Source organism: Lissotriton vulgaris, chromosome 2_1 (genome assembly GCF_964263255.1).
Source record: "Lissotriton vulgaris chromosome 2_1, aLisVul1.2, whole genome shotgun sequence".
NCBI lineage: Eukaryota > Metazoa > Chordata > Amphibia > Caudata > Salamandridae > Lissotriton > Lissotriton vulgaris.
In genome coordinates this window covers 398123468-398146331 of record NC_141687.1, presented here as the reverse complement: position 1 = coordinate 398146331, position 22864 = coordinate 398123468, and the positions used below count along the sequence as shown (strand labels likewise).

Below are 22864 nucleotides of genomic sequence, written 5' to 3'. Positions count from 1 at the left end.
TATATATATATTAACATATTATTATTAAAAAATATACGATATTATTACCGTTGCATAGCAAGAGTGTTAAAATTACTATTCCCACTCCAGTGAGTGCAACAGTAGGGAAAGCGTTGGATAGCGTAGCAGTAAAAATTACTATTCCCACTCCAAAGAGTGCAACAGTAGGGAAAGTGTTAGATAGCGTAGGGGTAAAAATTACTATTCCCACTCCAAAGAGTGCAACAGTAGGGAAAGCGTTGGGTAGCGTAGGGGTAAAAATTACTATTCCCACTCCAGTGAGTGCAACAGTAGGGAAAGCGTTGGATAGCGTAGGGGTAAAAATTACTATTCCCACTCCAGTGAGTGCAACAGTAGGGAAAGCGTTGGATAGCGTAGGGGTAAAAACTTACTATTCCCACTCCAGAGAGTGCAACTGTAGAGAAAACGTTAGATAGCGTAGGGGTAAAAATTACTATTCCCATTCCAGTGAGTGCAACAGTAGGGAAAGCGTTGGATAGCGTAGGGGCAAAAATTACGATTCCCACTCCAAAGAGTGCAACAGTAGGGAAAGCTTTGGATAGCGTAGGGGTAAAAATTACTATTGACACTCCAGTGAGTGCAACAGTAGGGACAGCGTTGGATAGCGTCGGGGTAAAAATTACTATTCCCACTCCAGTGGGTGCAACAGTAGGGAAAGCGTTGGATACCAAAGAGTGCAACAGAAGGGAAAGCGTTGGATAGCGTAGGGGTTAAAATTACTATTCCCACTCCAAAGAGTGCAACAGTAGGGAAAGCATTGGATAGCGTAGGGGTTAAAATTACTATTCCCACTCCAAAGAGTGCAACAGTAGGGAAAGCGTTGGATAGCGTAGGGGTAAGAAATACTATTCCCACTCCAGAGAGTGCAACAGTAGGGAAAGTAAATACTCCATATATTATTTAAAAAAATATATATTAATATCTATAAAATTAATTAAAAGTAATTACCAATTTAATATAATATAATAATTAATCAATTAAAATTACAAATTAAAATTAATTATTACAATTAGTTACCTATTAATACAAATTAATTACAATTTAACAATTAATTAATTAACAATTAAAAATTAATTAACAATTATTTAAATTAAATACAATTAAATAAATAGAATTATTTAATTAATTATTAATAAATTACTTCCCACCCTATTCCCCTATAAACCCACAACCCGCTACAGAAAATAAATTAGTAAAATTAACATAATTAGCAATTAATCAATTAAATAAATTTATTTGCCAATTAAAATTTTATTAATTACCCATAAAAAATGAATTAACAATTAATTCTAAATAAATACCAATAAATATTTTACATATTTAATTAATTATAAATAAATTACTTCCCACCCAATTCCCCTATAAACCCACAACCCGCTACAGAAAATAAATTGGTAAAAATTAACATAATTAGCAATTAATCAATTAATTAAAATTAATTGCCAATTAAAATTTTATTAATTACCAAATATAAATTAATTAACAATTAATTAAAAATGAATACCAATAAATAAATGTACATATTTAATTAATTATAATTAAATTACTTCCCACCCTATTCCCCTATAAACCCACAATCCTCTACAGAATTAAATTACACAAAAATTAAAAAAACTAAATTCATTAATTAAAATAAATTATAACATAAATAAACACTTTTCACACATATAATAACATTAAAAAACGCTATAAAAATGTGATATTAAAAATTCGTTAATTTTGATAACCTATATTATATATACTTCGATATTTTAACTTTCTATATTTTTAACATTTGATATTACATTACTTACCTCAAAAACGATATTCTGTCCATTCAATATTTTGTCCAATCTATATTTTAAACTCGATATTATGTCCATTCGATATTTTTTACTCGATATTTTGACTGTTTACCCTTTATTGACATCTCCCCAAGGTGTGCACCCCATCCCTCTAAGGAAGCATCCGTCATAAGGGTAAGCATGGTGGCCGGCTCTTGAAACAGATGCGTCGTTATAATGTCGACAGATTTCGACCTCGTCGAGCTGGCTCTCGTTTTAGAGGACGAGGGCACAGGGGGGATCTGGGACGCCAGAGAACTAGGTCCCGCAGGCGTAGAGGCCGGCAGAGCCTGTGGGGAGACTGACTTAGAAGCGTCCACGAGCTTCTTTTTCTTCAAAAAGGGCGAAGGAATGTGAGAGTCAGACCCACGCTTCAGAGAGATTGCAGTTTGACTAGAAGAAACACTCTCCAAATCAGACACAGTGTTGTCTGAAGTCTTCAAACTCTGTAGCCACAGAAGGAGACGGGCCTCTCTATCTTTCTAAGTCTTTTTTGAAAAGGTCCTGCAAATTTGACAACTCCTCACCTCATGATCCGGGTATAAGCAATAAATGCATTTTTTCTGAGGGTCCTCCTTGAAAAGATGCATTTTTCCACATGAGGAACAGGGTCTGAATAAAGACTTCTTTGGTGTAGACATAGCTGAAAGTTTGAAGTTTGAAGAAAACTGAGCAGAGCTCAGGAAGATTCCCTTCACACGACGTGCGGTAGAAAATCTGAGGGCTTGAGCTTCTGAGGAGAAGGTTCTAGAGGGTGCTACAGCCTGATTGGCTGGAAAGCGGACTATTATAATGACATTGATATGTTACTAAAGTGAGCTCTCCCTCAATGCTTTCTAAGGACCTATTTTGTTCTATGGTACTTCAAAACTTTATTTTTTAAAAGAATATACATATTATGGAATATTATTTTATGTGTATATATGTATATATTATAAATCAATCAATCAATCATCGTATTTATATAGCGCACTACTTACCCAGAGGGTCTCAAGGCGCTGGGGGGGGGGGGGGGGGGATCTGCTACTGCTCGAACAACCAGGTCTTGAGTTGCTTCCTGAAGGCGAGGTGGTCCTGGGTCAGGCGGAGGTGGGTGGGGAGGGAGTTCCATGTCTTGGCCGCGAGGTAGGAGAAGGACCGTCCCCCTGTGGTGGCTCTACGGATGCGGGGGACGGCGGTGAGGGCGTGGCTGGTCGAACGAAGCTGGTGTTTGGGAGCGTAGAAGTTGAGGCGGCTGTTGAGGTATCCTGTGCCTTGGCTGTGTAGGGCTTTCTGTGCGTGGGTGAGGAGACGGAAGGTGATTCTCTTGTTGACTGGGAGCCAATGCAGATCTCTCATGGTGTCCGGACATGTGGCTGCGACGGGGGATGTCCAGGATGAGTCGTGCTGAGGCGTTCTGGATCCGCTGGAGTTTCTTCTGGAGTTTGGCGGTGGTTCCGGCGTAGAGGGTGTTGCCGTAGTCCAGACGGCTGGTGACGAGGGCCTGGGTGACCGACTTCCTGGTCTCGGTGGGGATCCACCGGAAGATCTTACGTAGCATGCGCAGGATGTTGAAGCACGACGAGGAGACGGCGTTGACTTGTCTGGTCATGGAGAGGGAGGAGTCCAGGATGAAGCCCAGGTTGCGTGCGTGGTCTGTTGGTTTGGGTGCGCTGCCTAGGGCGTGGGGCCACCAGGAGTCGTCCCAAGCGGTGGGTGAGTATCCCAGGATGAGGACTTCCGTCTTATCTGAGTTCAATTTCAGGCAGCTGTTCTTCATCCATTCGGCTACCTCTTTTATCCCTTCGTGAAGGTTGGCTCTGGCGGTGGCGGGGTCGTTGGTAAGGGAGAGGATCAGCTGGGTGTCGTCGGCGTAGGAGATGATGTTGAGGTTGTGCTGGCGTGCGATGTCTGCGAGGGGGCTCATGTAGATGTTGAAGAGGGTTGGACTGAGCGAGGAGCCTTGAGGGACGCCGCAGATGACTTCGTTATATATTTATACTTATGTATATATTTATGTATATATGCTTCTTACTACTATGTTATGTACCATGGGACTCCCACTTCGACGACGAGGAATTATTCAAGCATGTGAATCTATGAAAGACACCCCTAATACTGGAGAACAGGATGCTAGGTGGGATACACAATTGAAGAGGTGGAGAGTAGACAACTTAGAGGGAGAATGCTTATATCCCTTCAGGTTGCTACAAGGGGCGCCGGAAGGACAGAGTAAGACAGAAGAGGACAGTGATACTGATGATAGCTTTATAGAAACATTCGTAGCAGATCGTCGTCCAACTAGTGACTCCAGATCGGAGTTGGAGAGAACGCAGCAACCTGGTGAAGCTTCAGGGGTAGATCAAACAGGTGCAGAAGAGCAGACAACGGCAGTAAGGGGAAGAATGGCAGAAGGAATCAGAATTCCAGGAAGTTCGGGAAGGCCAGGAAATGTGGATACCAATCACAATGAAAGTGCATTTGCTCTGCAGCTACCAGACACTCTTTCTGTACCAGTTACAATTAGACCTGTGGTTTCAAACTATAACCCAAATGAAAGGACAAGTGAAAGGAATTATAAATTGGTGAGAGTGGCATGGAAGAAGCTGAGGAGCAGGAGGGAAAAGGGGGGGCTGTCCTTACCCGATTTGCTGTATTATGCATGGGACTTTCAGTTGTCCCATTCCAGAATGCTTTTAAAATCACCATCTAATACATCTGCTGGGGCAATGTTTAAAGCCATGTTGGTTGGAGCTGCACTACCAACAAATGGATTTCTGTTTAAATTTGGGGACCAAAAATTTTTTTTTAAAGTAAAGTTAAAAATCCTTATGTCCCAGGCGAAAGCCTGGTTACAGATAAGGAAAAGACTAGGTTTGCCGTATTTCTCAAACCACGCACCTATCTGGGACTCCCCGGGCATACCGTTATGTTTGAAAGACACTCTGGCAATACCGGTGAGAGATGGAGGAATAACAACATGGGGAGAATTGCTCTCAGCAGAAACACTGAGATCCTGGGAGGAGCTACGGGAACAACTGGGCACTGAATTTTCGAGATTCAAGTTTATCCAACTAGATAGTTGGGTTAAAGCTCTGGGGAGGTCAGGGATAAGACTTGGGAAGTATAGTACCATAGAACAAATGTTGGTAGAACGACAAGGGGGGGGGGGTAAAGAGGTTACGCAGTGGTACTGGAATTTGTTAGAGGAAATAGATGGAGAGTTTACTCTCCCGGAGGAATTATGGGGAACAGAACTAGGGGCCCAAAGTATAGACATCTGGCAGAGATCTTGCACCCTGTTATATAAAATTGTTAAACCAGCATGGCTGAGACGCAACCATTGTTTTACGATACATCGAGCCTACCTCTCCCCCTAAAACTCTCTAAATTTATCCCAGGAAAGAAATGCAATAAGTGCAATCACATCAGGGCCTCGGACGTCCATATGTTTAAAGATTGTCCTCATATAGCCCAGTTCTGGAATGAAGTGAAAGTGACCCTTGACTCTATACTCAACATCTCTGTGTCCATCACACTACCTCTTATCATCTTTGGATGGGATAACAGTATAACTGGTCATGCAAGGTCATTCTTGTTCTATGCGATCTTGCTGGCTAGAAGGCAGATATGTAAATTCTGAATAGAAAATACGGCACCAACACATGCAAATTGGTTGTCATCTATGTATGAAACATCCAAGACAGATATGATGAGCTCTTGCAGTACACGTAAAGTGGCTTTTTGGGACCTTTTGGTTCAATGGAAATAATAGCCGGTTTTTTTTTTGTTTCCCCCCCTCCCTCCCCCCCCGGTCCAATGATTATGCCACAACACTCCAAGAACTAGCCCCCTGCCCCCGTTTAAGGCTGGTTCTACATTTATTAATACCAAGTTGGAGTCAGGACAGGCATGATCCTGTTCACCGCCTGTACCTCTTAAGGTCATCTCCTGCCGATTCTCAGAAATCGTGTCGCCAGGTGGGCAACAGTAAAAACCACGTACCTCGATCCAAGACACGTATGGCAGTTGGCGGCTAATCAAGAGGAGGGCAAGGCAAATGAGGATCAAAAAAAAAAAGAAAAAAAAGAAAGACACCCCACTAATACTGGAGAACAGGATGCTAGGTGGGATACACAATTGAAGAGGTGGAGAGTAGACACCTTAGAGGGAGAATGCTTATATCCCTTCAGGTTGCTAAAAGGGGCGCCGGAAGGACAGAGTAAGACAGAAGAGGACAGTGATACTGATGATAGCTTTATAGAAACATTCGTAGCAGATCGTCCTCCAACTAGTGACTCCAGATCGGAGTTGGAGAGAACGCAGCAACCTGGTGAAGCTTCAGGGGTAGATCAAACAGGTGCAGAAGAGCAGACAACGGGAGTAAGGGGAAGAATGGCAGTAGGAATCAGAATTCCAGGAGGTTCGGGAGGGCCAGGATATGTGGATACGGAGCACAATGAAAGTGCATGTGCTCTGCAGCTACCAGACACTCTTTGTGTACCAGTTACAATTAGACCTGTGGTTTCAAACTATAACCCAAATGAGGGGGCAAGTGAAAGGAAACAGCAACAGAATAGAGAAGGGGAAGAGACTATGACAGGGGGAAGTCTAACCATGAGTGGAACGGGTATGGTTCAGAGGCCAGTGGAAGCTAGCACCCCATTTCCAGCCACTGCTGATCCATCGAGAATGGACAGTGGGTTCGAAAGAAGGTGAACAGGGGTTTTGGCCAACTCTAGGTCAGACATCAGAATGTAGGTTCCACCAGTGAGGGAGTCAATGCTACCGAGAGAAGAGCGGGATATAAGACAGGAACCCCCTAGAGTGATGTTTCAACTACAAGGCTTGTGTGAGGGTAACCATTGGAGAAGTCATAGTTGTGAGAGAGAAAGTCGTCCAGTGTTGACAGTGGAGGAAGATGTAAGTCCAAGAAGGGCACAAAGGTGTGGCAGTGAAGAATTTGGAACTGAGTAGAGTCAGAGAATGATACAAGTGGCAATAAAAGCACCATTGTTCGATGTGGTCAGATTGAAAATTGAAATAGACGAAGTGATAGAAGGGAATCTGCCATTATACAGGATTGAAACATATGACCCAAGCGAGTTGCTATTTGTATCGAAGGACGTTACCAAAAAGGCAAAGCGAGCTCATGAAGCATTGGTACAGTTGGTGAAACAGTGTGCGGTAGATTTAACCAAAACAAAGTTGATGCAGGGGAGCTACAGATTGAATTATACTGATCAAGATCTGGAGGAAAAGTGAACAACAGGATGAAAGGCACAAGTTAGAGATTTGATTATAGCAATGCGAACATGGAGAGAATTGGATAAATGGAAAGAAAGATGGGCTAAAAAGAAAAGAGCCAAGAAAGTGGTAGGAGATACTCCGCCTCCAGGTGGAGGACTGGGAGCAGCAGGAAATTTCCCTCTGAGAGAAGCACAGAATGGAGGGTATGTACATGTGCCATGGAGCAGGGGTGATTTGGCAGCATTTACTAACGATTTTCCTCCGCTGAGGGAAAAACCTGCTGATTGGTATAAACAAATTGATCGGTTTGTTAAGATTTCGAAGGTGTTATGGATTGATTTGAATACCTTGTTTGATATAGTGGTTCCGGGAGATCCATGGACAGCATGTAAGGTTGCCGTTCATTGGCCTACTACAGAACCAGCTAGAGATGCAGGGATTAATGGTCCTTCAGCGGAGGTGATGATTACATGGTTACAATCTAAAGTGGCCCCGCACACTGTCATTGGCTTAAAATTGATTGTACCACTCAGGATCCTAAAGAAGTAGTGCACGATTATTATGAGAGACTTTTAGTGGCCTTAAAACAACATAGTGGATTAGATACTGTAGAGCCAAAAGATATGGGACAGTTTGTTTCTAAATTTGTGTTAGGGTTGAGATCTGATATCAGTTTGATGATACAACACCACTCGATATGTTGGCAGAACAAGTCTGTTGATGAAATTTTGTGATATGCAAAATATTGCAGTGAACAGGTAGAGGCAGCACAAAAGAAGACTGAGGAAAAGTTAATGCTGGTGCAGTTGAGAAATGCTGAACGGCCAGATTGGGGGCAAGGAGTTGGAGGAGCAATGGGTCGAGGAAGGGGAAGTGGTAGAGGAATGAACCAACAACAGATTGTGTCACAACCTGGACAGGATAGAGGAAGGGGTGCAGATGTCAGTATAGGAGCTGAGTGGGTGGCAAATCAAAAACGTGTCACAGCTTGTCATTATTGTCACAAAATCGGGCATTGGACGCGCGAGTGTAGACTGAATCCAGCACATCAATTACAATATGAGGGAGAGGGACAAACGTCAGAAGGGGTGAATACTGTGACAAGACCTAGATCCATGTATGGAGGTAATTGTGATTCCCAGATGCAGATACCACAGCCTCCAAGAATGCCCATGAATAATCAAACATATCGTCAAATACCTTACTATGAGATAAAAGACAGATTAGATCAAATACAAGACCCTCATGAGTATCAGAGGGGTGGGCAGGGAGAGTGCACTTTGGGTGCTGCCCTGGAAGTGGATCAAAGTGGACCGTTTGTGGATGCAAAGGTAAATGAACAGCCTGTTACTTTTTTGTTAGACACTGGAGCTGCACGCTCCACAGTATGGACAGAAGAGGTCCCAGATTTAACCCCGTCAGGAAAGTCGATCCAAGTGGTAGGAGTGACTAATTTGAAAATGACTAATCTGTTGACAAATGAATTACCCATGAAAAAAAAGTGATTCTGAGGTATTATGTATGTTAATGTACAACACCTCATGTGTGCGTCGACATGTTTCGAAGCTAGGCTTCTTCTTCAGGACGGGGTGCACAGATCCCCACCTTACTCACATCGCTGGGTGTATTTTCCCTATCTACAAAAAAGTGAAATTTAAACTAAAAAGGCTACTATGTACCTACTTATATAATCAATGGTATCTGCATTGAGAACCTAAAGGAATGAGGAGTAAAAGAACACAAAAAGGAGAGCATTTGGAATTACTGATAAAATATCCAAACATGCAGGTTCAGTGACCTAGAAAAATATGCCTCTTCAATCCCTCTAAAAGAAATAACCTCAGTAAATGCATTTCTGGTGCAATTACATCTCTTCACCTCCAGGGAATGCCCTTCTCCAGAAATCCCCAACTCAGCTCTTCACTCCGTGATTTACCTCTCAATACACTCTCAGCTGTAGAACAAAAGTTCCAGCCCAGAAGGTGTTAAAGGCTGACTGAGCCCTTGAGGGGTTATTCTTTTCAAGTCCCCGTGTGACTTAGTGAGGGACTTCTTTTCAAGCTGGGGCAGACTGCGCTTCTCCAGCAGCTCCCCCAGCACCGTTTTCACAAATGGGGGTGAACCCCCTCCTCTGGGGGCCATCAGGCACCAAAAACTATGATTGCCCCATGCCTTGCAAGGCATTATGGGTCGCTTCAGGCTCCTTTTGTGAATATTGGATGAGCGGCTCTGCCAGGGAGAGTGGGGTGCTAGCGGTCCTCCGCCGTGCCCTCACCTCGGTGGGGGGGCCGGTCCCACCCAGACTCCCAGGAGAGTATAACAGCTCGGGGAGCCTACCCCCGGCCGCCTTTGCCAACTTTTGGGGACCCGGTCCCACCGGGGCTCCCACCGCACTTTCCTGCTCTTCTGGGGTCCCGGTCCCACCCGGGACCCCCGCATGCCTGCCCGGGCGAGGGCAGCTCAGGTAGCCCACCCCCAGCTGCCCCCACCGGCTCCCCTTTTGGCCAGCACCCTTGCGTGCTGCTGCGGGAGCCGGCTTCCTCTTCTGGTCTGCCCGCTCCGGCGGGCAGATGCTTAGATCTTCGCCGGCTCCTCCGGCTTCCCGGAGAGTGCAACAGCACTCCCCTGACAGCATTCGGGCCCCAGGGATGGGATCCCCGGCCTGAACATCTTCGGGGGGTGCAATGGCGATCCCCACCCATCCAGCGTCGGCGGGGACCAGGGTGGGCTCCTGGCGCTCCGCTGGGTGCATCTTTTCGGGGAGCGCGATTGCACTCCCCGACTTTTCTTCGAGGATGTGGTCCCGGGCCCCTCTAGACCTCTTTGTTGGGGCGGCGCAATGGCGCTCCCGGCCCCCAGCTCCTCTGCATCTTTAGTCCGGGGACGGGGTCCCCGGGCCCCTTGCGCATTATTTTCGTAGGGATGGGGGCAATGGCGCTCCCCCTCCTCTTCATCTTCGGGCCCAGGGATGGGGTCACAGGCCCGTTGCGCACATTTTCACAGGGGCGCAACAGCACTCCCCCTCCTCCCACATCACCGGAGTCCAGGATGGGCTCCTGGCCCCCTTCATGGGCAATTTCACGAGGGTGCGATGGCGCCCCCCACCTTTGCTTCCTCCTGGGGCAGCCCCCGGTACTTGATCTACCTTGGGGGTTGCCGGCGACGAAGCCCCACGCGCTTCGTCGTCGGTCCCAGGCATGGTCAAAAGTCGCCTACCTTCTGGGGGGCATATCTCAGCCCCCAGGCTGCCAATTTCTACCATTCCGGCCTCTTTTCGTTCCTGATGACCAGCTCTACACATCTGGAGCACTTGTCACTGCCCTCTTTGCATCTAAGAGGGGGAACTTTGGCAAGGAGCTGTTTTCACTGGCTGCCTGTGCAGCCTTTCATCTACTCTCCTCCTGGACCTCCCTTCTTCCTGCGCAGAGGCCCCTGCTTCTGCGCACCGGTCCTGGACTCTTATCCTGCCGCTGTTCAGGACCCTGGGGAAAGTCAGGGGGTTCCTCCTCCCAACTGCCCATTGCACCAGGCTCCAGCACCTCCTGCTTCAGCAAACCACACCCCAGAGAGAGCTTCTCTTCCTGTGCAAGCACTTTTTAAAAGTTGAGTAGGGGGCTGGCAGGAAGTCTCTGTTTGTCCTATCAAACAGCGACACATCACTTCACTGCCCCTGCTCCCTCCTTCCTGCCCAGCATCTGGGTTTGTTCAAAATGGCGTCGTCCAGGGTCTCTTGCCACATAGTCACTGAAAAAGGCCCTTCTCCCCTCGCTGCCTTGCCTCCTTGGTGCAGCCTGGTGCCTGGCACCCAGTGATAGCTGCTGATGGATGAGCCTGTAGCCCCACCCATCTTCTCTTTGTGGAGAGGAGGCCTTAGCTTGTGGAAGAAAGGTTATCAATCTATCCTACTGAGGCCAGCCCTCAGCCAGGCTCTGGTTATGACTGACTCAGACTAATGTGACGGTTCTGGATGACCCAAAAGCAGTACAAATATGACTTTGGACTCTGCAGAATACTCCTTCTCACATCCGTTACAGTGGACTTTAGTGCATGTCTGGAATCTGTAGGCCTTAGGAAAGTAAAACTAGCACATGTGTTCCCTTTCCACATAAGAGAATAATGGAATACACACTGTAAAGCACACTGACTTTCCCTGGCATGTTTCTTCCCACTGTATAAAGCCTATTCCATGTCACCACCCCATTCTGTATAAGTCCTGCCACACCAGTCTATCTGCTCTATCTGCTCCTTGGCTGCGCATGCTAGGAATGTCCCCTGCACAGCCCCTACACGTGTGCACACGCATGTACACGTGTCTGCATGTGACCAGCCCGGTGTCCCTTATTCCAGCTGCGGCGCAGTGGCCTGGTCAAGCTAGGGGGATACCAGTAAAATCCCCATGCAGTCTTTTTCATTATGAGTTCACTGTGGGGGAGTCCCAACTTATGAGGCTCTCCCACAGTAAAAGTTCAACAATTAGGTGCTTAAAAAGTGAAAAATCGGGGCGGCCCCTAGTGTCAGAACCACCTTCTAACAAGTAATAACTATGCTGATGAAGTAGCTCGTTTTGTGTACTACATGTTTGCATTTTCAATGGAGGATATGTAGGTGAAAGCGCAGAAAAGACCGAGCTCAACTTGAAGTTGGCTGTGGCTTATACATGGGATGAGTTGAAGCGGCTAAAGGATGAGGTCTCAGAGGAGGAAGCTGCATCATGGGTTAGAGCAGGCTGCGAAAAGAGGGAAGATGGCATTTGGGTTTCAACAGATGAGAGGGCAGAGTTACCTACCTGTTTACTAAGCCCAATGGCGAGGCAGATTCACAGAGCAGTTCATCTTGGGAGAGATCTCATGGTGCGAGTGTTCCGCCGATTTCGTGTGCATGCTGAAGCAATTTGTCACAGGTGTGTTACATGTCAACAAATGAATGTGGGAAAGAGATCTGCAATTGCAATGAGTCACATTGGAAAATCAGGAGGCCCTTTCAATAGAATACAATTGGATTTCATTGAGATGCCGAGATGCAATAGGTTGAGATATGTCTTGGTGGTGGTCTGTATCTTTTCACGTTGGGTTGAGGAGTATCCAACTAGGCGATGCGAAAGTCTCACAGTGGCAAAACTGCTCTTAAGGGAACTAATACTGCGGTTCGGAGTTCCGACCTCAGTGGAGACAGGTAGAGGAACACGCTTCCATAGCGAACTTATTAAATTATTATGTGCAGCTTTAAAAATTGACCAAAGGTTACATTGCAGCTGCAGGCCAGAGGCTTCTGGTCTAGTGGAACAAGTAAATGGCACAATCAAAATGAGGATGTCAAAGGTGTGTTCGTCAATTTCATTGAAACGGCCTGATGCGCTCCCTCTTGTGCTGATGAGTCTGCGTAGTACACCTGATAGGAGGACAGAGCTCTCTCCCCACGAAATATTGATGGGAAGAGCAATGCAACAACCTATGGTGCCAGCTACAGCATTGATAAACATCACAGATGATTTGGTTATAGATTATTGTAAAGGACTGGCTGATGTGGTTAATTCTGTGTCCCACCAGGTCGAGGCTGCGATTGCATCCACCTCGAGAGACCTGCTGCATGATCAAAGCCCTGATGACTGGGTTCTTGTCCGATGAAAAGCTGCCTTGTGTTCGTTGGCGAGGACCATACCAGGTGCTTTTAGTCACAAGTACAGCAGTGAAGTGTCGAAGATTGCCAAACAGGATACATGCTTCACATACTCGCAGAGTTCCAGAACCTGTAGAGGACACGACACCTCTTGTGCTGAAAAGTGCAATTGAAAGGGCAACAGAGACAGATAAAACAAGCCATATCGTGAGAACTCTCGATGAAGCGAAACAATTAGCCAAGCAAGAAGAATAAATCAAACGAGTCCCAAAGTGAATGCAGACTCAGAGATAGACGATATTGTGGAAGTGAACTTTCAACCAGAGCAGAGTGAGCCGTCTGGTGCAGAAGGATCAGATCAAGAGGAAGAATGGAGAGCAGATGTTGCAACAGCAAAGTAGCCAACAAAGAAAGAAGACTTGTATCTGAGAAAGATCTCGCTCCAGTTCTTGAAACATCTGAATCCGATCAAAGTGAAACTGAAGAAAGACTGGATGGTCTGAGATGATCCAGAAGGGAAAGAGAATCCGTCTTGAAAGTACGCATCTTCTGAGTGGATGTACCTGGTTGCAGATGCAGAGACCAGAGACATCTGGGAGACTGGGGACAGGAGACATCTGGGAGCCTGGGGACAGGCACAGTGAGTCACAGAGAAAATACCCTGACAATTGAACTTCAGTTGATAGTCCCTGGAATTGATGCCTTCGGAATCCTGACTCTGACAGTCCCCGATCCACCAAGCTGAGTGGATTGCGCTTTTTGATCCTCAACAAGTTACTTTCCCCACTTTTGGTCGACAGCCAACTGCACAAGAACTGAGAGAAATCCATGCTGAGATACTACAGCTTGTTCTTGCTATGCTTGGAACAATAATCATAAATGATGAAGAGTGAACCATAAAAGACATTTATTAGCCTTAGAAAGAAGATATCCTAGACCCATGAGGAAGAAGATATAAAATTAGGGACTTCCAATAGAGTGAAGAATTGAGGGGTAGGGCTGACTACGTCTCTTCAAAAGGTTTAGTATTGTTGATCTGAACATTGAGCAAAGAATCAAATGGAGAGAAGATAATAAGAACATTGTAAATAATCAAATTAAGCAAGTAAACAAGACCAGAGATTTTGTTGAAATCGGATACGTTTTTAATCAAAATCGTGATTCAAAATGCAGTCCGAGAAGTCAGGACGCAAGCAGAAATGTATCATTGGTACCCTTATAGTTGTGGTGCTTATGGTCATAACTGTGGTGATTGTTACATCGTTGGTGGGGTCTTACGATGCTGAAAAGAATGAAATGACACCTACCCCATCTACTTTAGATGTAGAAGAGGGTTCACCAGCTAAAGATAGAGATATGATTAGAGAAACTAGTCGGATGCTACACGTAGATTTATGAAAAGAAAATTGTACTCTGAATGCATATGTTTGTTTGTTGTATGAGTATGTGGACACAATGGAAGCGAAAGATTGTTATATGTGTATGCAACTGCCAGCATCAGTCGAAGAGGGCATCCAATATCATCACTTACCTTTGACTTATGGCATCACATGTAGTATGTTGCTGAGCATGTTTTATAGTAAGGCCCATTTTGAGTATTATTTCTCAAATTATGATGTAATACTCTCAGAAGGCCCAGGCCTGAAGAACATGAATAAGTATGACTACTACAAGGAGGTAGAAAGAATGTCTACGTATTTTGTGCCTACTATTACGTTAGATACATCATATGCTCATAGACACAATTTAACTAGCATGTTGACTGATATTGAAAAGAAATTTGTGGATCAGATAGAATATTCACATAGACAGACCTTGTTTAGAACAAACCCAAAGCATAACGTTATCCAGTGGATGCAGGAAGAATTAGATCATAAGGCAAAGGGAAGCTCTGGTCCCATAGATTTAGACTTTCAGAAAAAAGGGAACTTATGCATTAGACACCCGTCAACTTATTATGACAAAATATTTGTGGGTGAGAGTGATTGCGAACACATTTTCTTAATCGAGGAAGCAATAAGAAAAGCATTATAGGATAAATTGATCATAGTACCAAATGTGTATTTTGTGTTTGGAAAAAGTGCTTATGTAAAATTTCCCAAGAATTGGTATGGTACATGCTACTTAGCAGTAGTATTTCCCCAAATCTTCCATATAGATATCTATGGCCCCTAGAAGAAAAAGGCGTTCATAGAGGAAAACGTGGTGCAAGTGCTGGAAAAATTGTTGGAGGTGAGTGGAGTTGGAGGTGAGTGAGTGAGTGAGGAAAGACTTATACCGCGCAACTTAGCCCAAGGGCATCAAGGCGCCAAACAGATCAGATAGTCTAAATTCACCGGGTGAATGTCTACGAGTAAACCTCTACAAAGAACCAGGTTATATTTGGAGCCATGATACCTAGTGTGGGTGTAATGTTGAATGATATGAAAATTAGAAAGCTGGCAACAATAGTGGATAAACTCTCAGTGAATAGGGCGAAATCCTATTACTCTATGATGGGGAGATGGTCTCAATAAGGGCTATGGTTCTTCAAATTAGACTTGCTTTAGACGTTCTCCTAGCAAAAGCCGGAGGAGTCTGTAAATTACTGAAAGTTCAACAATGCTGCATGTATATTCCAGACAATAGTTGGGGTATACGAAAATATATACGTAACATTTCAGAGATACAGCAAGTTTGCGTGATTTAGCTGCAGCTGGTTTTCAGGAACAAATTGGCAAGGGATTTGGGAAGATGGGAAGCTGGTTTGGATGCCTAGGACAAGGGATAGTGGGAATCATTTTGAAACCCATCATAATAGCAGTCATTTGTATCATTGTGGTATTGGGAGCCATTAAAGCTTACAAATGGCAAAAGGCACGCCATCATGAAAACTCCTTGAAGAAACAAGAGCAGCAAATAGAGTGATTGCTGGACAGTCATTATATGCAGCTTAAGGGATTAGAAAAAATCAGATAGGGACGGAAAGCTACAACTTCTGTTTAGGCCTATCTCTTCTGCAAAGAAAGAACTGTGAGAGAGTAATGTGTTGGTGTTATGACATTATTCATAAGAGGAGGGAACTGATAGAATGCTCACAGCACTCTAAAATATATGGGCGCATCATACTCATGCTTTCAACTCATTTATTCATATGTGTATTGTGGGCAGAGTATTATGTTTATTAAACGCGTTTATTCTACATTTTAAGCAAGATATGAAATGTGCACTTTTAAATAGAATTTATATATATTAGAGACACCATCATTTCTGTATGCCAAATGTGCAGAATGACATTATATTCATATAAATGTAACTGCGTGTTGTTTAAGTTGCCTGCACAGTAGGTGCAGAGCTGCAGGTTGTTGACCGTTTTGCTACTCTTGGTAGCTAAAAGAAATAATTAAATGAATTGTTTTTGTGAACAGGAACAGTATGCTCTCATCAAGAACAGTATGTGCTCCTAAAGAATTCAACATCATTATTTTAGTTTAAGGAGATAACTGGAATGTCTTTGAAAAGTCTGAGAAACGGGAAAGGAGGATATATTCTGTGCCTGGCCTATCTACACTCCAAGGTCACTGAAAGAAAAGAAAAATTAATTAAAAGAAGCCATGAAACTTCACCACAACCTTTAGAAGTGAAATGGTTCGCCATATGATACATTTCAGAGGGGGGCTGAGTTTGTCCTTTTTGTATTCTGCGCAGGGACAGAAAAAAATCAGACTTCTAGATTTTCGGAGGAGAGGGAGCATCTTAAGAGCGAGCTCCATAGCCTTAAGCCTTTTGACCCATTTGATGTGAGTACTTCTAAAGAAGTCTACACGTGCTGACATCTTTGAGAAATGAGATAGAGGAAACAGCCCGAAACATCATCAATGAGAGTAGTGTAGGGAAAGATAATGTATGCTTTCCTTCCTAATGAAAAAGGACTTGGATTCCGCCTCCATTTTGGGTTGTGTACTAATCTTGGAGTTTATTACTCTGTGTCTTCTTAGCCGAATCAATTATATGCATAGATTTTGCTCTGTATTGATTTTTCTGTATCTATATTCACTGATACTCCGTTGTGTGTATATTCAGCTATGTTTGGCCTTATAATAAAATTCATAAACTAGAATTCGAAGTCTGTGGGCTTTAAAGCATGACTACATTATTGGTATAATCTTGAAGTTTTTATTCCCCTCGACAACTTTCAGCAGGCAATTAAAAGACCATCAGTGCTAAATTTGGAAGGTAAGGCAAGGTCTAAATTTGGCGCAATCAGGTGTTTGAAGTTTGAACCAAGGAGTAACTACAAGTCTCTGCTTGAGATATTGGTGTGAGCCTCAAAAATGCGGTTCCAAGATTTGTGTGAACACAAAGAGGAGTACAATGCCAAGAGGGAGACTACAGACAAGGCAATAATGGGGGATTGCAGTTGCAAACAGTCTCTGTGAATGGCTACTCGTCCTAAATAGCCCTGGGTTCAGGTAGTCCTAAGCCTGACAAACCTTTACATTTGGAGCATGTGCACCAGAGCGCTAGTCCTGTTTATGCCCTGAGTTGAGTGCAAACTTGGCAATCAAAAGAAATGAAACTAGCAGCAGATAATAACTATCCAACTCATCTTTTTATCAGCCTTCAGGAGCTGAACTGGGGCTCTTTTCCACTGGCAAATGTCTCTCATATATCATACATTCTCAAGGGATATTGATGTTTCTAGAAGTCCCCATAGTATCCTCACTCAGCTGTATGCATGGGTGCCCCATAGATTTTACATCATAGACCAAACATTATCCATATAGAACATTGATAAGAGAGTGTTACCATTTCACATCCCTCCCTCTTTGAGATGTGCCCAACAAGTTGTTACCAAGTGCCAAAGTGCTGCGTTCTCACCAAGGAAGTACCTTACCATCCCTACTGTTCTTACTAGGGATACCGCCAATGGAAACCTTCGTCTGCTAGTCCTCTGAGCCAGTCTGTCCCCTGGGACTAACGTCAATGGCCTGGGCTTTTTGTGTGGTTTGAATTATTCCTTGGTAGTTGCTGTGCTTTTATTGCATGGCTTTCTGCCCCCTTTCATCAAAAAAAATTTCTTCCACCTTTCATGATTCACTAAATAAATGCTGTTCAAACAATGTGCTTTAGGGATGATCTCTGTAGGAACCCTAAGTTGAATGTTCTGTGTTTCGCCTATGACGCCAGCAGTTCCCCCACCCTGTCCTCCCCTCAGCACCTTGAGACCCTCACGGGTGAGTAGTTGTGCTTTATAAACATGGATGATTGATTGAATGATGTCTATTTATTTGTTTGAAAAGTTCAAAACATTGTAGCGTAACTGCCTCAGTGCGTAATAGGTGAAGAACTGGTGTCTTGGTGTTGTGATGGAATGCAGCAGTTGTGCTGTAAGAGAGACAAATTGGATAATGAAATTTCAAACTGTGGTGAGAATTGTCTGTATGACCTAGATGCCAATGTTCTGCATAACCGCTGTGGCACTACTGTGTGGGACCACCGCAAGTAGAGATGATAAATATGGACACACTGGCCATTCTGGTATTTACTCCTTAGGCTGCAGGCCAGGAGGCTGCTTTGCACCAAGGGTGGATTGCAATGGCTCAACCATGCAATGTATCTCTCGTTTGAGTATGTTGGTCAGGGCTGATGTAGGTTTACAGGCCAGCCCCAATAATAAAAGTTTTTGTTGTGGCAAAGCAAGCTTGCCTTGTAGACCAGCTGAAATGGCACTTATGACGATATGAACAAAATGGGACAGAAGTCAGAGAACTGATCTTTGTTGCAGCATGCATCTCGCCTACTGTCATAGCTGCTCCTCACCAGATGTGAATTATTTTATAGGAAAATCAGAAGATTTGCAGACAGGCCAGCGCTCCAAACGGAATCATTCTGCGTGTGCCCTAATAGCCTTTCCACGCAGACTTGCTCGTAAACCGCAGCTTTCTCGATAGATCTGTATTCCATATATGCTGCTCTGCTGTCCTAAACTACAATTTGCAACGCTCATTATAATAAGATCCTCTCATTTTAATTTTAATTCCACCTCCCCATCTTTTAGGGTGCATTTAATCCAACAAGTTTATCTTTCATCTGCCCTTCAGTCGTTAGAATTGGGGTGCAATAGGGCCCTCACATCCCGAGCCCGTCCACCACCTCCCCTGGTGCACTGATGATGGTTGGGTACTTGCCTCCAATATTCTTCTCCATTACTGCCTCAGGGGCCATATTTCATGATACAGAGGATTTCAGATTAGCCATCTGCCCTTGTTCTATGTTGTGATTACTTCCTTGTGTATGTCCTAAGGTTTTATTAAGCCCTTTCTGTGAAGCATCTTCTTGTGTTGCTATGGAGCAACTGCCCTTTGCACCCTCAATATATGTTATTACACCCCATAACATAACAAATCTCCCATGCATGGTTAGCTCCCATAAATCATGGGTACAGTACCTGGCCAACAGCTGAGCCTGTCTCTTTGCTTCCAACAGGACCACTTTGTGTTGCTCCGAAACTTTCTTCTGTCGCTCCTCCTCTTCCTGCCGGGCCTGCTCCTCCGCCTCCTGCTTCCGGCGGTCGAACTCCTGGCGATCCTGCTCTGCCATCCCCTGAAGCCGCAGGCGCTCCTCAGTTAACTCTCGTTCCCGCTCCAGCCTCATCCTCTCTTCCACCTCTGAGGAAAGGGAATTGGAGTGTTTGTTAAATAGCAGCTAGTAAAGAGTAACAAGGAGTGAATTGAGACCCTGGATTATCTACGGTCTCGGCAGCTAAAGTCCAGTCCCCTTGTTTTTAGTTTCTCACATAGGACTTGCTGTAATTTGGGAAAGAATTTGGAAAGTTGTTATTCATAAAACTATTCCACATCACTCACCTCATTTGTTACTGTCTCCTGGTTGGGTGCAGTGGCATAATCTACGGGTTATGATGGGCCTCAGGAATGGCCCATACCTTCTTTGTGTTACTGGTTCAACTGAATTAGTGACCTGAGCCTGCCAGCGTTCAGTGGATTCATCTACTAAGACATTAGCTCCTTGGAGTTGTCTCTAGGTAAGTTGAAGCCCTAGTCAAGGTAGAGTTTTTGTGCTACCTCGACGTTTATTTGGCACCAGTGTATCTAAAACGCTTTTTGATGGGTTCATGAGTGGCACCGCCTCAATAGAATCCTACAAGTGACCACTTGTAGGCCCTCTGAACAGAAATGACATTATAGTGCCCTACGTGAGCTGAGATACAGTGACTACAGATACGGTGTGCACTGCTCTCGCTCACTGAGATCAACGAGGAACTTGTGCATGGCACGTTCCCTACAACATGACCACAAGTTGCAACAACAATCATTATGTTCACTGCTTACAACACCCAGGCCTGTCGATGTGACCCCGTGTTGCACAAGCAGGCATTCAAGGACAAGACAGGCACAGTGCAAGCCCAAGCTATTTAATGTCCTTTCCAATTTTTTGCAAATTGTTCCTCAATTTGCACAACTGCCTTTATTATTTAAGGCACTGCTATGAAGAGGCGAGGGCGAGCCGGACTACTTGGCCCCATAACATACAGGCTCAGTCACCTCACTGAACTGAGCTCATGGTCATTACCTAAAGGTTGAATCTGAGTTTAAGGAATCCGTGGCCTGTTTCCAGGGTCGTCTCCGTGACGTGTGGTGGTGACACTGGTTACAAATAACTTGATTCTTCCAAATTCATATTAAACGGTTTAGAAACGGTGTCTCATAACCACAGCCCAACCAATAAATCTTGTGCACATAAAACATCTCGGGTCCCAGGACAGACTGAAACTCTCCCATTCAGATGTGTTCCTTTTCAAGTCGGAGATATTAAATATCCTGTAAGTTGCGCATTCTTTTTTTCTGTTACCCCAAGAAAAGTGCTTCACTTGATTTGTAACCTGGTTACATCTTGGTGAGCTCAAACTCACATTTTTAATTACACTGGATTTTCTTTTGCACCACTAATTGTGTTAGTTTTACTCCTATGCGCCACTACCTACCACTAAGAGAGTTGTGCCAAGTGTGTCTTGTTCACAAGTGATTCGCATTCCCTTTCTGCGCCGCACTCTTCCTCGTGCTTACTCTATGTCAGGGACGTTCTCGTTTTTAACTGGAGCCCTCCATTCACAGACAGAGAGAGAGACGACAGACACAATTTTATATTTCATTGGTTCCAAGTACCTTTGTAAGTTTTATTGTGCTTAGTAAGTAATCAGTATAGTAGCCTTTGTTCTACAAAGAGGATGAGTTGTGTGTTTTAGTATTCTTTCCTTGGTTGGAAGTACACTTCAGTTTGGAAGCGAATGTTTAATTATTATAATCATTTATAATAATCCTGGATTTTGTATAAAATGAGAATGTATGTTTTTGTAATTCTCTCGGTAGGGACAGATTTATGATTATAGACACAGCAATATGCCAACTAAGGATTGACCCTACATTTTCTCTCATCCTTTGAATACTTGCTTAGTGAAGATTCATTAAAAGTATTTTTATTTTTGCTTCACTTGTCTATCCCTGTCATCTGTATCAAATCTAATTATAACATATTAAAAAGAGCCTTAAAAATCACTGCCAGGAATGCATTTTTCAAAATTTCTGTTTAGTGCAGTATTAGTACTGTAAGAAGTCTGCTTTACAATGCTAGGGGCCTCAACGCGTGGTCCCGCAAAGCGCATGCTGGTTTCGCACTCCCTGGCGTCCATGATACCGGGGACCCATTTACTCTGCATGCAAGGAATTAATTGGTATTCTGGGCTGAATCCTGAGAATTCCTCGAGTAATTATTGGCTGAAATGGCAAACCCTACTCTGATTATCCTGATAAATCCTCATTTTCCACTGAACGTCCACACAAATTTCTCAGGCGAAATCTCCATTTGAGAGTGGACAGACTCCCTGTTCCTGTAGATGGAGGCTGGGGCTGCCAGTGCCGGCCCCAGTAGTGTTAAGTGGCCATTCAGGCCTCAGTAAGGGAAAGAAGGAAACACAGGCGATGTGGACACCTGTGGTTCGTCTATGTCCAGATGCTCAGTCGGTCATAGACATTCTTGTGTATTTTACGTGGCCAGTTTTGACGTACAGGTGTGACTTTGAGGCATTTAATTGGAGAACCTTCGACCGTGGAATGAACTGCTTCAACACTACTCAAACTTTGCCTACAAGATAATTAGCAGTTTTTGCAGGGAAGTCTGTTAGCGATACAAATCCACATGTTAAGTGGGCGTACATGGCATCTAACTGAGCTAATGGCCAGGCGGACAGAGCAAAAGAATATGTATCTAGCAAGGGGGCAGGGATAGGCAGTTCAGGCCAGAGTCATTATCCTAAGTCTGATCTGCCAATGGACACACGACAACCTTCTGGGCTCACTGTACCTTACCTGCCCGCTCCTTCTCGTCGATCAGCCTCCGTTTCTGCATTTCCATCATCTTCCTGCGGTACTCTTCCTGCTGCTGCTTATTCCGCTGTTGGGCCTCCTTCTCCAGCTGGGCTTTTCTGAGTTCCTCCTGCTCCTGCCGCTGCCGCTCCTCCTCGCGCTGCTGTTTATTCTTTCTGTGCGTTGACCATCAGCAAAGACCATGAAAAGAAAAGGGACAACACAAAACTCAGCGGTTCCACCATCGTAACAGAGTAACTCTTTGTGTATAGTAGGGGAGGCCATCTGTCATACATCAAGCTACTATTACAACGTGGTTGTTACAATGACCGCGTTGTTAGTACGCGTTGCATTTACATCGCAAACCATTACAACAACTTGCATTAGGGGGCGCTGAGGTATTGGAAATGAATTCCAACATCTTCCCTACTGTTGCGCAACTGGAGTAGGAATAGTAATTAATACTATTCCTAAGCGCACCCAAGTGCATTGTAATGACTGCATTGTAAAAGCACGCGATGTAATACATCGCAATGTAATGAGCCATATTCTTAACTCTGAAGCTCCCCTACAACCTGATGCACGTTTCCACTGCAAACCAGCTGTGCATGGTGAAACACCCCTGCACCACAAAGGAGAATGCTCATAGATAGACCTATATTTAAAATGATTTCATGGGTACAAGCCCATAAAAATAAAAAGAAGAACAACAATAAGAAGAAACATTCTCATCTATTAATACTACTTCTAAAAATAATAGTTATATATTAAGTACACATAGCCTAAGAAATTTGCATAGTTTGTCCTTCATCT

The 22864-nt window shown here is 44.3% G+C and overlaps 1 protein-coding gene across 1 annotated transcript in view; it reads right to left on the bottom strand.

The window, feature by feature from the left end:
* KIAA2012 (KIAA2012 ortholog) overlaps nucleotides 1–22864 on the bottom strand; it is a 598843-nt gene that overhangs the window by 19792 nt on the left and 556187 nt on the right. The window contains exons 23-24 of the mRNA XM_086954068.1: nucleotides 22055–22227; nucleotides 19120–19339 (exon numbers count right to left, since the gene is read on the bottom strand). Of these exons, the coding sequence (XP_086810194.1) occupies nucleotides 19120–19339; nucleotides 22055–22227 (393 nt within the window). The remainder of the gene's footprint in view (nucleotides 1–19119; nucleotides 19340–22054; nucleotides 22228–22864) is intronic.